Here is an 18,026-nt window from a genome sequence, read left to right as displayed (position 1 = left end):
AGGTCCGCCGAGCGAAGTCTCCCCTTCCTCAAGACACTCCGTGGTGCAAAGGACTTCGCCTGGGGACCAGAGCAGGCGGCGGCCTTCGCCTCATTGAAACAGTACCTGACAGAGTTGGCCGTCCTTACCAGCCCCGACCCCTCGCTCCCCCTGCTGCTCTACGTCGCGGCTTCGCCACATGCGGTCAGCGCAGCACTGGTGCAGGAGCAGACTGTCGAGGGCGTGGTCCGGCAGTGCCCCGTATACTATGTCTCCGAAGTGCTGACACCGTCCAAGTGCAACATGACAGAGCTGGAGAAGATTGCCTACGCAGTCGTCATGTCGTCGCGCAAACTGCGCCATTACTTCGAAGCATTCAAGGTCCGAGTCACCTCAAACAGGGGACTCGGCGAATTATTCAGAAACCCGGAGGCGTCGGTGAGGATTGCCAAGTGGGCGGCCGAACTCTCCGGCTACCACATCTGCTTCGAGCCCAGGACAGCTATCAAGTCTCAAGTCCTGGCAGACTTCGTCGTCGACTGGACTGGGCCAACAACACAGTCAGACCCATCCGCAGAGAAGGTTTGGACGATCCATTGCGACGGCGCATGGTGCCATGCGGGGGCAGGCGTCGCTGCAGTCATCACCTCACTAGTCGGGGTCAAGCACAGATATGCAGCACGACTCAGCTTCAATCTGGAATCCGACAGATGCACAAACAATATAGCAGAATACGAAGCAGTCATCCTCGGCCTCCGCAAGCTGAGGGCCCTCGGAGTCACCACCTGCATCATCAAAACAGACTCCAAGGTAGTTGCCGGCCAAGTCGAGAAAGACTATGCGGCAAAGGACCCCGCGCTCATGCAGTACCTCGCGGCCATCCGAAGTCTCGAGAGGCAATTCAAGGGGTTCACCTTGCAGCATGTGGATCGGGCCAAGAATGAAGAGGCCGACGCATTGGCCAAGGCTGCCGCCAGGGGCGAAACTCTGCCCTCCGACGTGTTCTTTCATGTCATCGGCACGCCAGCCGTCCGGAGCCCCGAAGGGCTCCAAATAACCAACGACAGCGAGGGCCACCGCATAGTCAACCTTATCATGACCGAGGACTGGCGGGCACCAATAACCCTGTTCCTACAGGGGTATTATCATCCAGCCGACATCAGTGAGGCCAAGCGCCTCAAACATCGAAGCCGAGACTTCGCACTGATTGAAGGCCAACTCTACAAAAAAGGGGTCAGTCAGCCAATGCTTAAGTGTGTCACCGAAGCCGAAGGCATGCAGATCCTACGCGAAGTCCACAGTGGCACGTGCGGCTCACACGCAGGGCCAAGGGCCCTAGCTGCCAAGGTGATCCGCCAGGGTTTTTACTGGCCCGCAATGATCTGCGCCGCAAATCGGGTCGCACGGTCCTGCGAAGCCTGCCAGAAGTTTTCTCCTCGGTCAGGCAGCCCCTCGCAGTATACAAAGCTGATCGCCCATACATGGCCTCTCCAGCGCTGGGGCCTGGACATCGTCGGGCCCCTGCCCACCGCTCAGGGGAACCTTAAGTTCACCTTCGTCGCTGTTGAGTACTTCACCAAATGGATCGAGGCGCGGGCTGTCTCTACAATAACATCAAAGACTGCCCAAAAATTCTTCTGGCAGAACATTGTTTGCCGCTTCGGAGTACCGTCCGAACTAACAGTTGACAACGACAAGCAGTTTGACAACCAAGACTTCAAAGATTTTTGCTTCTCCATTGGCACCAAGCTTGCCTTCGCTTCAGTCTATCATCCGCAGTCCAACGGGGTCGTGGAACGCGCCAACGCGAAAATCTTCACAGCTGTCAAGAAAATGCTCCTTGATGAAAAGAAGGGCAGATGGACCGATCTGCTACCTGAGGCAGTCTGGGCACTAAACACGACTGAGTGCAGGGCGACCGGGTTTACTCCCTTCCGCCTTCTATACGGATCGGAGGCCATGACCCCGCAAGAAATAAAGCATGGGTCCCCGCGAACAGTTCCGTCAACCGTCCTCGACGTGGACGAGCCAACTTCAAAGGATCTCATTGACGGAGACCGAGTCTTCGCCCTACAGGCCCTAAACAAGTACCAAGCCCAGACCAAAGCATGGCGCGACCACTCAGTCATCCCGAGGGAGTTCAGCGAGGGGGACCTCGTACTCGTCCGGACAGCTCGGACGGAGTCCAAGGGCAAGCTGGAGCCCAGGTGGGAGGGCCCCTTTATAGTCAAGACAAAAGCTTCCCCCAGTGCTTACAGGCTCACAACGCCAAGCGGCAAGGACCTGGAGCACTCCTGGAACATCGACAACCTCCGTAAATTTTTTGTTTGACTCCTCAGGGCTGATTTCGCCCTTGTAATTCGCAAAAACAATCTTGTATCGGCCCGCACTCTTTTCCTCCCGGGGGGTGAGGTTTTTAACGAGGCGGAGCCATGTAATATATGTGTGAAAAATCCCCCGCAAAAACATGCGTCGAAAAAAGACCGCGACGACGGTCTTCGACATTCGACCAACACGAGGTCACCGCGAGGCTAAGCGCTAGCAACCCTCGCGTGCGACAAATCCGCGCAGAAGTCGCCTAAGGGTGCAGCCGGACTAGCACAACAAGTGCGAAAAAACCAAAGTCTATCGCGAAGACTATCCGCGCAGAAGTCGCCTAAGGGTGCAGCCGGACTAGCACAACAAGTGCGAAAAAACCAAAGTCTATCGTGAAGACTATCCGCCCAGAAGTCGCCTAAGGGTGCAGCCGGACTAGCACAACAAGTGCAAAAAAACCAAAGTCTATCGCGAAAACTATCCGCGCAGAAGTCGCCTAAGGGTGCAGCCGGACTAGCACAACAAATGCGCAAAGTCTGCCGCGAAGACCATCCGCTCAGAAGTCGCCTAAAGGTGCAACCGGACTAGCATAACAAAGGCAGAAACGACAACATCAAACCGTCCGCGCCAAGACCAACTATAATCACATCAACACAATAGAACAAACTAGACAAAGTACACAACGCCTTCGCACACGTATACAAGCGAGGGCACACAACTTCATCATACAAGCCTCTACATATACAAGCGAGGGCACCACACTCTACATCGGCTCAGCCTTAGGAATAATTCCCATCTCCCTATAATTAAATAACATTATCCTAAGCTCCTCACCCGCAAAAAGACTTCGCAGTTCCCCTTCACCTGTATTCACGGCGGCCGGCAAAGACAACAGTTCCTGCCGGCCAGCCCCACTCACACGAAGCCGAGCCCCCTCCGCCCCACTAACTCTACGTTTCGCAATCGCCCTTCGTCGTCGTCGCCCGGTACTAGGACCTGGCGCATCTCCTGCGTCCGCGACGCGCGGCGAAGCCTCCGCCGCAGCCACATCCAAGGCCGCAAAATAGTCCAAGTCCTCCTCCGACGACTCCTCAGTCCACTCAACCGAGCTCCCAGAGTCAGCACAATCAAAACACTCAGATGCAGATCCACCATATTCATTACCATCTTCCGCGGTCAAAGCCGCCAAAAATTTAGTAGTAGCGGTTGCGTGCGCAGGCCCCAAATCTTGAACCTGCGCAACAACCAAAATTCAGCAACATATACAAATTTCCCTAACCCTCTACACCCACTACGCCACCTGTGACGGCCCTGACGTTGCGGGAGCCTCCGCCGTTGGCTCCGCCGTTGTTTCCGCTGCTGCTTCCGCCGCCACCGCTGCGGGATCTTCAGCACTCGGCGCAGCGGCTGCGAGGGCATCAGGCGCGCCTTCGGCGACCTCCAGGGGCAGGTCTTCGCCGGCCACAGCGGATGCGGGGGCACCCGGCGCGTCTTCCGCGGTCCCCAGGGTCGGCTCCGGGTCAGACAGCATGCTGTTCAACGCCCCGAAGTCGTCCACCCTCTCGCCACGCGCCGCCTAAGAAAAAACACACAAAATTCAGCAAACACACACACAGCCCACATCCAACAAACACCAAACAAACGAAAACGTTACCTGCGCCCTCGCCGTCTCGGCCCGCTCCCTGACCACCTCGCGACCATGCAGACCCCACATCCGGTCGTAGAGGGCTCCGGCGGATTCCTTCACTACGGGGTCCTCAACCTTAAAGATATCTCGCTCAAAATCTTCATCGGCTTGGTCGAAGACCTCGAAGTGCCGGCACCCTTCGCGGGAGAGCGCGTTCATCGCCCCCTCGCAGGTGACCAGGGAGGCATACGCCATAAATCCCTCCACGACAGTGGGGAGTGCTTGCAACTCCTCCTGCACCCACTCCAGGCAGCGAAGTCCGGGCTCCCGGTCCGGCACTTCGAAATCACCGGTCCCCGCGCCCAGCCCACGGTATGTATCCACAAGCAGCAGGCGCGTCCGCTCCGCTTCCGCGCGTGACATGGCCTCGGCCCTCTCCACGCGGCTCTCCAGGGCGGTGAGCCGCTCCTGCAGCTGCTCAGCGCGCTCCCTGGCAAGATTGCCCTCCGCCTGTGCCAGGTTAGCCTCCGCCTGCGCAGCCTGCGCCTTAACAAGAGCCTCGTTGGTCTCCCTCCTCTCCCCCGCCAACTGGCACCGGAGGTCAGCCTTTTCTCCCTCCAGCGTGGCCACCTTGTCCGCCAGCTTGCGACACTTGCTGTCGGCGGCCGACTTCTCACGGACGGCGTCAGCATGTTGTGTCCGAAGTCTCTCGACTTCGGCAGCCACAGCTGCCGTGAGGGACCCCGACGCAGTGCGGCTGGCGAAGTCAGCCACCTGCAGAGCAATCGTAAGACAGCGGCCCCAGCAAGCCGATAAAAAAAAAGGGGGGGACGAAGTCCAGCTCAGCGGACCTGACTCAGCGCCTCTGTCACCTCCTTCAGCCGGCGGGTCGCAGCGCCCGCCTCATCCATGACAACCGCGAGGGCTGACACCTCGCCCCCGGCGCTAAGAGCCCCGCCCTTCGCCTTTGGCACTGCGGCAGCCGTCGTGGTCGCCGCGGCAGGCGCAACCATAGCAAGTTGGCCCTCGCCCGACCCTGCGACGTACCAACGAATAAATTAAAAAAAAAGAATAAAAAAATATATAATAAATAAATAGAGCCAACGACTTACCACCAAGATAGTCCTCCACACTAATATCAGTGGCGAAGTCGGCGACACGTTTGCCCGACAACGGCAACGCTCGCGCCGCCTTCGCGACCTCCGCCACTCCGCCGGACGGCGGCACCACCTTCGCCGATTTCGAGCCTCCGGCGCCTGCCGTTGCCTCCGGCGCCTTGCTAGCAGCAGGGATGCCCGACTTCGCCGCCAGCGGCGGCCGGCCTCCGCCGGGGGCCGTAGCCTTCGCAGACCCCCGCTGCCTCTTCGGCCTGGCTTCAACGAGCCTGACAGCCGCCTGGCGCTTCTGTGCAGCTCCCTGGCGATCCTTGTCCATCACTGCTGACACAACAGCAGCAATATTCCGCCCATAAGGAAAAACCCTCCATTCACGAACCATGCGAGATGTAAAAAAGTCCCTGCCAGCCGCGCGGGGGATAGGAACATTCCTAGGCCAACAACCCTCGGTAACCCTCAGCATCCGAGCCGAAGACTCCCGGAGCTCGGGCGAAGACATCCTTTCCCCCGGGGCCGCGCACGTCCTCATCAACTCTCTAGCAAAACCATCAGAAACCCCAAGTCCTCCCATAGCAGTACCTAATTTTCTCTTTTTAGAGGATAGGGCGGCCGCCGGCGCAGGGTCGTCTCCAGTCTCCACCGCCGGTTTCTTCCCACGGCGGTCCGCATCGTCTTGACCAGGGTAGCCGTCATATGGCAATTGATTTAACTCAAAAACCATGTTCAAACGGTCATTCGACCCGCGGATATCCCAGCTGCGCTGGCCCTCCGTCCTCGGCACGTAACGTCCAACAAGCCGCACCGCCCCATCCTCCGCCTCACGCACAAAGGCGGCCGGATCGCGGTTTTGCAGATTCAGGGCGAAGGCGGGACTCCGCACCACCCTACCGCCATGGAAAGGCATCTGGCGAGGGCACACTTCGCCCAACGCCCAGCCATGCGCCAAGGGCCACACCCCGTACGCCACGAATTCTTCAACCAAGTCGCGCCCGCTGCTCAGACCAGCGGCGCACCGAAGGGCCCCTTCGTCCACATCCTCCTCCGCCACTTCAAAGGGCGGGTACGCTGAGTAAAAATGAGAGCACATCTCGGACACGGGAAGTCCCTCATGGCCTTCGACGGAGCCCTCAGCAACGTAAAACCAAAATTCATTCCAGTTGCCCCACTTGTTGCGGGCGCAAGGAACCAACTCGACTACCTGCATCGTGGTTTTGCCAGTCTTCGGCGTGAATGTGCACGACCCAAACTGAGCGACTTCGTCTCCAATCATCCTCTTCTGCCAGTGCAAACAATAATACTTCGCAAAAACTTCGACTGATGGCTGTCCGCCGTACGAAGTCGTCGCCCAGACGTACTTCGACAGAGCCACTATGGCATTCGGTGTCAGCTGATGTATTTGAACGTTGAACTTGCGCAGGACTTCGCCAACAAATCGGTGCGCAGGCAAACGGAGTCCGGCGGCGAAGAACGCCTCGAAAACAACCAACTCGCCCTCCGGCTCGGGGACTTCCTCCGTCCCCGGGACTCGAGCAACTCCGCCGCCGAAGTAACCCAACCGCTGCATATCTTGCACGCGGACCGACGACATCCGCGATACGCCAAAGTCAACAGAATCGCCGGCGCGCAACTCCTCCGCCATTAAACTACTCAGCGTCTCAGACGAGGCGGCGGCCGGCGGCGAGGGAACGGCCGGCGGTGTAGCGGCAGCGGAAGAAGACGAAGACGGCATCGCTACGTACCGTCGGCGGCGGCGGGCGGTCTGCTTCACTCGAGCCAGATCTCCGGCGAACAAGAGCGCGGCGGGCAGACGAGCAGCAAGACGGCGGAAAGGGCGGCTAGGGTTTTCGTGGAGCGCGGAAGGTGAATTTCAAAAAGCACCGACCCCCGCCCCCTTTTATAGGCAGGGCGCGGCTCTTCGGGAAACCCGCAATCTAACAGGGCGCGGCGCTTCGGGAAACCCGCAATCCAACAGTACGCCGTCAATCAACGGTCATATCAAAAACCCCCGCGGAACCACTTCGAGCGAGGGCAGCGTCTCCGCCATCTAGCGACGTCTTCGGCACCAGGTAACTTTGTCGAACTGGTCCCTCGGAGGGCAAATGTTGGGGCGAAGGCAAAGCCGCCACCCTCCGCTCGAAGTCTTCACTGCAGCAGCTGAGCTAACGGAGACAAAACAGGCAGGGACACCCTTCGCATGTACCGCACCAGACGAAGACTGGCGACGAAGGGCATCCCACAGTGCAGCCTCGTCCAGCTCAGAGGCCCACGTGTGATCCGGCCCATCGTTACGGGCCCCACGTGGCCGCCGTGCTATACGGGCCTAATTTGTAAAGACATCCCTGTAATTACGGTCTGTAACCCCGCTTTATGGGAATATTCTGGGGATAATCTAGGTAGCTGAGGGCACATGCGTCCTTAGCTCAAGGCGCTGCGCGCTCAGGTACCTATAAATACCCCTGCACAGTGCCCGTGAGAGGCCAGATTAACAGAGCTTTTGCCATCTAGCGCGTGTGCCCTGTTGACACCACTGTTCACCCTTGTTGGATCCCCTTGCAACCGAGAGCAAGTTCCAACACCAACCATAAGGATTGAGCAGACTCTTCGCCATGGAAGCTTCCCACGCATGAATTGGCAACCCCTACAGTTCCACATCGACGAGGTCCAACAAGAAAGTGCCATCATTCAGAACGGTGCCCAAAGAGGCAACTCCGTTGTTGCTTTGGCCCCCTTGTCTCCTTGATCCACATTGTCATCTTCAGTTTGTCTTGATTTCCTATTTCTTGGTCTTCTAGGGCACATTCCCCGCATCACCGGATCAAGGCCCTTGCCATGAACTAGAGAACCGATCAACTTAAAATTTTTCTTCTCCTACTGCTCAACCTTACTCCAGACCAAGGTCTATTTCTTCATGAAAGGACCTTCACAACGGAGGTTGACCCTCGAGGTGCCGGAATAACATTATGGGGAGCCTTCCCCTTCGACCACTCCAAGCGCTTCCAAACCGACATGCAAGGCACATTATCAACACATATTTCATGGAGAATTTAACTAAGCTAATTTGATGTTGTAGATGTTGGTGCATTTTCTATGAGGTAGAGAAGTTTAGCTTAGGACAAAGTTGAAGTAAACTATAGTTTGAACAGACGAAGTATCAAACTATTATTTCATGCAACTCAACTGAAAATATAAAGCTAGCACAATGAGATTTTCTCCAAATAAGCATTAGCTTGGTTGGTTGGTGCTATCAATAAATTTATTAGCCAATTAGAAGGTCTCTTCCTATGATAGAGGAAAAAAAGAGCATAATCTATTTTATTAGCCAGTTGCCAGTGCTTTGCTACGGCTGTTATATATCATATACATAAGTATTGAGATTTTTACTCAAATATAATTATTGTTTATTTCTAAACACTAAGGTACGTGGGTTCGAGTGCTCGATCTGCACTATTTTTTGCATGGGGTCAGGTGCTGGACAGTCGCAGTAGCTGGCTACGCAGACGCTGGGGTCCATAGGACAGTAACCAAGAGAGCGTTGCGTGGACGCTGGGCTCACAGGGCAAGGCGCCGAGGCAGGATGCATGGGGCGGGAGAACTAGTCAGAACGCGTGGGGCAGGCCTAGAGTGTCAGCATGAAGGGTGAAGCCGTGGTAGCACCAGATGCCCACATTAGGTTCTTAATAGAGTAGTATAGATATAGTTATGACAACATATTGGGAGAGCACCTAAGATTACAGGAACAATCTCAAGATTACATGTGGTCTGGTGGTTAGCCCCAAATTTCTGGAGCAGGGAGGCGTGGGTTCGAGTGCTCGATCTGCACTATTTTTTGCACGGGGTCGGGTGCTGGGCAGTCGCAGTAGCTGGCTGCGCAGGTGCTGGGGTCCACAGGGCAATAGCTGAGAGAGCGCTGCACGGGCGCTGGGCCCACAGGGCACGGCGCCGAGGCGGGACGCATGGGGTGGGATAACCAGTCGAGACGTGCGGGGCAGGCCAGAGTGTCAGCACGAAGGGTGAAGCCGTGGTAGCACCAGGTGCCCAACACATTAGGTTCTTAATAGAGTAGTATAGATTTGTGAGTTTGAAGCACGAGAAAATAGATCAAGAGAATGGATAGGTCTTTGTTACACTATGTAGCTGTTATCCACTGTGCAATTATTTGTATTTGTTATATTTGAAGGCTGTACTTCTTATACTTTTCATTAATATTGTCCTGGTCAAAATGTGTTGCAGCTAGCAAGTCTTGGCCATACTGCTGCCGTTAGTAGGGTCTAGACTGTTTTCAATCTGGTCTAGTCTTATGCTTGCCCTCTAGGCATTGTACTTTGGTCCTCTTTGGATTTTTTTTCCTCTCTTAATATAATGATGCGCAACTCTTTTGCGCGTTCGAGAAAAAAAATGTGTTGCAGCCAAGGTACCTGCAAATCTCTGGACATTTTAGAACTGAAGTCCCGGGCAGCTCTCATTGAGTTAACATAGTCACTCTAGGAAGAAGAATAAAAAATACTGATTAGTTTTTGCAATGTTGAAATGAAATACAGGGATAATCATAATGGGTTGCATGTTAGTTTATAACCTGCTTGTTAAGGGGAGTATGGTATGTTCGGAATGCCGAAGCTTGTATAATGCCACTTTCATAACCTGAAAAAGATTCATCAAGAACACTAGTTCACTAATCACTACCTGCTTATTGGAAGTCTATATGTTACACACATTTTCAAATCCTAGAAAACAGTGTAATGATAAAGTATACAATCATAAAACACTACACACACCACTGAGGTCTAAACTTGTTGAATAAGCTCCTTTTCCCCCTTTAGAACAATCACTCGATGGAAGTGCGTCAAGAAACCATGGAAGTTTATCTCTGAATTGGGTTGTGGATGGACGCCCATTATCCAAGTCTGAGTGTAGGAAGCACTGAGACAAAAGCATGCCAAGTAGATCAGAAACATTTCATTTCTACTTGCGATATATTTTTTTCTCGAACACGCAGGAGAGTTGTATATCATTTCATTAGAAGAAGAAAGTACAAAAGACACACCCACCCACACCACACCCCAGGGTTTAGGCAATTAACATTCGCGCCTGTTACAAATGAAAAAAACACTACCAAAACAGCATTGGAGCTAGTCACCTAAACCATTTAGGACCTCTCTGAGCTGTTAGGGCTATATATAGTACTGCATGGATTATGATTGAACCATACAATTTAAGCATTTATCCATTGCATATAGTAGGACACAGTAGTGCAGAAAACAACCATCTGGAATTGATCAATAAAGTAAAAGGCATGGAAATTACAGGTATTACCGTTGTACAGTTACTGCAGGTTTTGCTTGTCATGCAAGAGCCTGAAACCTGATCGAGTTGGCAGCATGGAGGCTGTAAAATACAGGTTTGAATGTTACTTCTGTAAAGTACATGTTTGAATGCGACTTACCATCTTATGAGATGAAAAAGGTGTAGTCAAAAAGTTAATTTCTTAGTATAGCAACTGTCGCTACTTCAGTATGTGCAGCAATGTATTCTTATGCAGTGACCCACATATTTCCTGCAGTGATGAGGCAAGGAAGATGCCTTTTTCTCTTTTGATGTGCTTGTCTACAGTTTGTTTCTCTAAAATATCCACACATTGGAGAAAAGATATTCCATGGAGTGACCAGCTATTGTTTTCTTGATTAGTGGTACTAGTCATCCTTTTTATTTCACATAGTGAGGATTGAAAGAAACATGACACCATGATATCAAATTGCTTGCCTGACCTCTCTAGGATCGATGAGGTTGTATATTTATACCGGCACGAGCCATCTATTCAAAGAGGAATCATACTCGGTTTCATCCCAACCGACTCTAACACTAAACGATATGAACTCATGCAGTCTTGTTCTGTTTTATCTCTTAAACTCTAATCAAAATTGGTTTCTAATCTAGCCCAAGAGTGTTAGAGTATATTTGGAAGTCTAGATATTGTGTCTCATAGACTGCCATATGTGTTAGAGTATATTCGGTAGTCTAGATATTATGTCTCATGGACTGCCATATGTATTTGTGGATTGCCTTCTCTCCTACGCCATGTACTCTATATAAACGTCAAATGACTCAATGCAATACATCAATCTTTGGCGGCAATCCATCTGACATGTATCAGAGCCTAACAGATCCATTCTACTGTTACTACCTCTCTAGCCTTCTAGGGTGCACCACCCACCTCTCCCGGGCTGCTGCCACCCTAGGGCTTGTTCGGTTCTGCCCCAATCCATATGGATTGAGGGGGATTGAGGGGGTTTCAATCCCTAGCAAGTCAAAATCCCTCCCAATCCATATCAATCCCCTTCAATCCATATGGATTGAAAATAACCGAACAAGCCCCTAGTGTGTGCCATGCCCTCCTCCTTCGACATCACTACTCTAGTCGGCCTCTACAAGTAACAGCCTTGTGCCACCTCTTCTCCCTGCAATGGCACCACCTGGTGCCACCTCAGGAATGCCAGGCGAGGTCGCCGACCTCTACACAGCTAGTGTGCGACCTCAGTATCTGCAGGTTGTACCTCCTATCTCTATGCCACCATCGTCCTATGCGCCCTCTAGTAGCACTCGTCCATCCTCATGCCACTAGCAATAAAAACAAGGGCAAGGGGAAGGAGAAGGGCAAGGGCGATGGAAGTAGTTCATTCTCTTCCTCTACAATGTGCACAAGTGGTGCGCCCGGCTCAGGTTCCGGGAGGCGCCCTTGACTGGCCTTCCTTCTACAACCCATGGACCAACACTATCTCTATGTGGCCCGGACCACGATCAACACAACAGCAGATACAACCTCCATCGTAGGTTTTTCTGGCTGCGTTAGAACCCTTTCGTCTTTCTAGCAGCACTTTGTTCCCGCCTGCACCAACACCACTTCTCCCATCAGTGTCATAGTTCCCACAACAATTGGTGGTACCCCCTACCCCTGAGCGTGGGATTAGCAGTCGCTGGCCAACTCCTTAGGCACCATGGCTTTACTCCTCCGGCGATCACTAATTGGGTCGTAGACTCCGATGCCTCCATTCATACTACAATGGATGTCGATAAATTAACAAATTTTCGTCCTTCTCATTCAATTAATTCTCCTTCCTCTACCATTGTTGATAATAGGTCTATGCTTCCAGTCACCTCATTAAGAGACACGGTGCTTTTCGGCCCCTTTTACCTTAATAATGTTCTTGTTGCTCATGACATTATTCAAAACTTATTATCTGTTTGAATGTTTCACTACTGACAACTCTTGCTCTATAGAGTTTGATCCGATTGGTGTTTGTGAGGGATTTGGCTTTCGGGAACGTGATCACCAGGTGCAATAATTCGGGACCCCTCTACACTCGGCACTTGCCCACAGTCACGCCTCCGCTACTCACTGGGTCTTAGTTGCTTCAGTGTCTACATGGCATCATTGTATAGATTATTCTGGTCCTAATGCCTTGTCTTAGTTTCTAAAGTGTTTAATAAAGTTTGTCATAAGCACTAGCATTAGCTATGCCATGCTTGCCAGCTAGATCATCACACACGGTTGTATTTTGCTAGTTCATCCTCATGTGCAGCTAATATTTTTGATCTTATTCATTGTGATTTTTGGACCTCTCCAATTGTCAGGGGTATCAATACTATTTAGTCATTGTTGATGATTGTTCTCACTGTATGTGGATGTTTCCTTTACGCCTAAAATCTAATACTTTTTCTACTCTTCCAAATTTCTTTGCATGTGTCCACTCAATTTGGCTGCAGCATCAAGTCTATCCAATGTGACAATGGGCGTGAGTTCGATAATGCTTCCTCTACTTTCTTCCTATCTCATGGTGCACTGCTTCAGATGTCTTATCCCTGCACTTCGCCCCATGCCACCAACACAATCAACGCTTCATGTCCATATCTGGCTTTATTTGGCGCCGCACCTTCCTATGTGCATCTCAAGGTTTTCGGGTGTGCATGCTATCCAAACCTCTCCTTAACTACCAAACATAAGCTTGCCTCGCTCTCCGTCGCCGACCCTTCCTCACCCTTATCTACTCGCGATGCCGCTGATCGACTACTGCTCTGCCACCCTGTTGACACATTTTCCTATGGGTCCTGAGCTAATCACGTCGTCGGTTAACCCGCATCCGATGACCACGCGTGCCAATCGTGGGTTTCGACAGCCTATTCACCGCCTAGTTCTGGCCATAACATCCCCTCCAACTGCGTCACCGGTTTCGAAGATTGCTTGTTCTACCCTTGTTGATCCTAATTAGCACCGGGCTATGGAGGAATTCAAGGCTCTGATTGCCAACTGGACCTAGGACCTGGTGCCTCGTGCACGTGGTGCCAACATTGTCACTATAAAATGGGTTTGGTTTCATAGACGACACGTTGATGGATCCTTGGAGTGCTACAAGCGCGCTTGGTGTGTCACACCTTCACTCAGTGCCTCAACATTTACTATGACGAGACTTTTAGCCCACTTGTTAAACCGGCCACCGTCGATATGGTGCTGTCCTTGGCACTCTCACATGATTGGCCGATGCACCAGCTCGACATGACGAACACCTTTCTGCATGGAACGCTCTCTGAGACCATATATGCTACTCAGTCAATTGGTTTCGTCGATCCAACACATCCGAACTTAATCTATTGCCTCAATAAGTCCCTCTATGGGATTAAGCAGGCACCCCAAGCCTAGTACAACTATTTTGCTTCGTTTATTGCTACGTTGGGATTTCACGAGGCTAAGTCGAACACCTCTTTATTTATCTTCCATCAGGGTGCAGAGACAATATATTTGTTTTTTAACAGAAAAGCTATGAGGAAAATCCCCCACAACAAAATTTTATTAAATAATAATAAAAGAAGCAAGTCAGAAAACAACGAAGCAAATCAGAAGGGAGGGAGAGAGGGAGAGAACCGGTGGGGAGAACCAGCTATCTAGAGACAGTATATTTGTTGATTTATGTCGATGATATGTCTTCACAGCTTCCAGCATTATTCTTCTTTTACATACTTTTTAGCTCTTCAACTGTTCGTCATGAAAGACCATGGGCCACTTCACCATTTCTTGGGCATCACTGTAGAGCGCCAACCTGAGGGTTTATTTCTGCATCGGCGCGTCTATCTGAAGGACATCATCAAGCGTGTCAGCATGGTTGACTGCAAACCATGCACCACTCTGGTTGATCTCAAGTCCAAATTGTCAGGAGCCTATGTGCCGCCAGTGGAGGACACTACCCAGTACAGGAGTCTGGTCGTCGTTCTTCAGTATCTCATTTTCACACCACTTGATGTGTCTTCTGTAGTTCAACAGGTGTGCCTCCATATGCAAGATCTTTGTGAGCTCCATCTGGCTGCCCTCAAGTGCATTTTGTGGTACCTTTAGGGTACTCCATATTTGGGTCTTCCACTTCGCCGCTCATCTACCTCCGATCTCGTCGTCTACACAGATGTAGACTGGGCTGGTTGTCTGGATTCACGCAGGTCCACATCGGGCTATGTTGTGTTTCTCAAGGACAACTTGATCTCTTGGTCGTCTAAGTGTCAGAACGTCATCTCTCGGTCGAGTGTTGAGGTTGAATACTGGATTGTTGCAAATGGCGTCGTGGAAGCTAGCTAGTTAAACCAGTTGATGTAGGAGATTCACTCTCCTCTTTGACGAAGTACACTTGTCTACTACGACAACATCACATCAATGTCGTCTACCTCTCCAGCAACCCCGTCCAACATCAGCACACCAAACATATTGAGATTGATCTACACTTTGTTTGTGAGAAGGTGAACATCGGTGACATTCATGTGCTTCATGTTCTTACATCGTTGCAGTTCGCGAGCATCTTCACTAAAGGGCTTCCGTCTTCGGCCTTCTCGGAGTGTTGGTCCAGTCGCAACATCTGTCTTCTTAGAGTATATTTGGTAGTCTATATATTGTGTCTCGTAGATTGCCAAATGTATAAGTATATTTGGTAGTCTAGAGATTGTGCCTTGTAACTGCTATATGTGTTAGAGTATATTTGGTAGTCTAGATATTGTGCCTTGTATACTGCTATATGTATCAGTGAGTTGCCTTATCTCCTACGTCATGTACTCTATATAAAGGGTCTAAGTGCTCAATGCAATACATCAATCTTTGGTGACAATCCCTCTGACAAAGAGGATCCTGGACAACTATGGACGTTGCCTACATATAGAATATTCTAACAATGATAGTTTCCAGTAATTCAGATAAGAGTTCTATTTTGGTCAAATCCAAATAAATATGGTAAGCCAAGCAAGGAAACGGTGTATAACCTGATCGTCTGGAGGGCAGTAACTTCCATTCACAAATTTTCTACAGCATCCAAATGCTTCAGGGGACATCCAAATTAGGAAGTCATCAAGCCATGAAGCAGCAGGTTTAGCAATGTAACTAGTCTCAGGGGATAATGATTGTCGTGATATCTGCATGATTGAAACCATGTTATGCAATCTTCACAACAAAATGAACTGTTGTACCGGATACTCAGTTTGCAGTGTGCACCCTGCACTGGGTAACCTTATACTACCCTCCATTCTCGAATATTTGTCACCCGCTAGCTTATTTTTTAACTAAAACACGACAAATAAAAAAGAATGGAGGGAGTAATAAACAAACACATCTCTGATATATATTGCACTGGTAAACTGAGCTAAGAGTAATTTACTACTGAAGATATTCTGGAACATAACTTTGTTAAAACATAGTAAGATAATATAATATACCTCATTCAAAAGAGAATTTGAATTACACTGGCTGATTGAACATATTTGATTTGTATCCACCGACGCAGAGCTGGAAAACAATATAAAAATAAATCATAAATCAAGCATGGCTACCACTGTTTAAGCATGCAACTTAAAAAAGAGCTTCAGGGTGTGCTTGAGAAAATAATGTTCTGGGTGCAATTCGGCGACCTTAAGGATCTCCACCGTCCCTATTTAGTTCAACACATTGTACTTGTATACCAAACAGAGAAACTAAATTGTACCATGTCAATCAACATAAGAAACTTTGTTTTATAAAACTTTTTTGCATATCAGGAACAAAAAGATTTGCTATTATTGTTATTATATGACCATATCAGGAATGATCGAAACCTGAAAGTTCAGTTATTCAGCATGTTATTTTTTCTCCATAAGAAAGAAAGCATATATCATATGCAACATTTGTGACATTTGTCACACCAACAACAAATGACAGTGACTTGACCATATTTGAAGAACTAAGCAAGATGGAAGAGTCAATATTACATTTTGTATATTTGCACGTAGTGTGACTCTTTTCTTTGATAAACTTTGGGAGCACTATTTTTATACATAAATACCTGTAATTGAAGTCCTTCACAACAAAGTATAATGGTGGACCTACTTTCATGTACTTTGCAAGGTCATCAAAATAATCCTGGAAATACAATGATCAGAGTGATCTGAAGGAAGGCACCTCAAGAAGAACTCAAAACTCTTTAGGGGGAAACCTGTAAATAGGAATTTCGTGGCAGAACAATTTGCTGCTCCAATCCTGGTTGCAGTCTAGTAGATAATGCCTAATTAGAACAGAGGAAACACTACAGGTGAGTGAACTCAACAACTGATTCTTTTGGAAAAAATGTAGACATGCATAAAAGACAAGGAGAAACGGTTAGGATGCTCAATCACAATGAAAAAGGTCTAGATCAAAGACATGGTTAGGTAGTGCATGAAACCATATAACATCAGTGCCATACATGTCCTAATAATGTGATTGCAATATTTTTTTAAATAAAAAAGAGAGAAAATGACCCTCTTAGAAGCAAGATATTTTTTGTAACTAGGTGGTTGGCATGATGTTAATTTTGAGATACATTTTCTACAATTGGCTACTTGGTAACAAATAAACCAAAATTTGAAGTGCTTGCCACCATCTTACTTCAGGCTAGGTACAGTTGATTTATGACTGACAAGGAAAAGGGTGGTGGCAACTTACTTTGTCAGGGCCTAAGGAGGCCCACGGAGGGGCTGCGGCAGCAGCAACCATGGGCCCTCCAAGAGGGATTAGATAAGGATAGTTAGAGATAAGATTAGAAGATTATTTGAGATTATTTATGAGATTAGTTGATATTATCTAGGAAGGTTATCAGTTAGTAGTTTGTTGAGAGTTTTTATGAGAGTTTTAAGGATATAAGGATCTCTAGCTAGATAGGGGCGGTCAGCCGGCCTATTTATGTAATTAATGGATGAGAAATAAAGCAGGCAAGAATTAGAAGGGAGAAACCCTCCTCTTGCTCGGCCGTGGGCAGAGGCCCCCGGCCGGTGTTCCTGCCCATCGATACCCCTCTCCAATCCCTCACCGATCTAGCGATCATAACATTTGGTATCGGATAGCTTGGGTTTCGATCTGATCCCATGGCTTCTGCTACCAATTTCGCGGCGTCATCCTGGCAACCAGCGTCCCCATGTCCATAGACTGCGTCGCATGTCACCTTCGTCACGCCGTCCTGGCAACCGACGTCCCCATCTCCATGGGTTGCGCCGCATGCCACCTTCGTCACACCATCCTGGCAACCGTCGTCCCTATCTCCATGGGCAGCATCGCCTGCCAATTTTGTCACCACATCCTGGACGACGGCGTGCCCATCCCCAGGGACAACACCAAATTTCATCACATCATCTTCGTTGACGGCGTCTCCGTCCCCATGGGCGATGCCACTAGGGGCAGCCATGGCTCAGCAATCAACAGCTCCATCGATGGGGGACTTGTGGACCAACATAAGGGCTGATCTCGCAGAGATGCAAGCCACGCTCCAGAAGGTTGAGCAAGGGCTGCTACAAATCAAGGCAGCAGTGCAACATGAACAGCACCAGCTGGCGTTGTCCGCACGGCTCCAGACGTCGGCGGCTGTGGGCATACAAGCTGTTGCTCGTGGCTTCCTTGCACAACGGAGAGTGCGGGAGATGCGCCGGCAGATGCTCGAGGCAGCCTTGGTGACGGTTGACCTCGG

General features: G+C 50.1%; 1 protein-coding gene across 1 annotated transcript in view; it reads right to left on the bottom strand.

Annotated features, from left to right (window-relative positions):
• The window catches only part of LOC103641981 (uncharacterized), a 92,837-nt gene that overhangs the window by 16,736 nt on the left and 58,075 nt on the right, over positions 1-18,026 (bottom strand). The window contains exons 24-31 of the mRNA XM_008665285.3: positions 16,524-16,592; positions 16,374-16,450; positions 15,772-15,841; positions 15,322-15,471; positions 10,348-10,419; positions 9,810-9,954; positions 9,611-9,675; positions 9,453-9,518 (exon numbers count right to left, since the gene is read on the bottom strand). Of these exons, the coding sequence (XP_008663507.2) occupies positions 9,453-9,518; positions 9,611-9,675; positions 9,810-9,954; positions 10,348-10,419; positions 15,322-15,471; positions 15,772-15,841; positions 16,374-16,450; positions 16,524-16,592 (714 nt within the window). The remainder of the gene's footprint in view (positions 1-9,452; positions 9,519-9,610; positions 9,676-9,809; positions 9,955-10,347; positions 10,420-15,321; positions 15,472-15,771; positions 15,842-16,373; positions 16,451-16,523; positions 16,593-18,026) is intronic.

The sequence above is a fragment of the Zea mays genome, chromosome 10 (genome assembly GCF_902167145.1).
Source record: "Zea mays cultivar B73 chromosome 10, Zm-B73-REFERENCE-NAM-5.0, whole genome shotgun sequence".
Taxonomy (NCBI): Eukaryota; Viridiplantae; Streptophyta; class Magnoliopsida; order Poales; family Poaceae; genus Zea; species Zea mays.
Note: the sequence above shows the minus strand (reverse complement) of the source record. Positions and strands in the feature narration are given on the sequence as shown.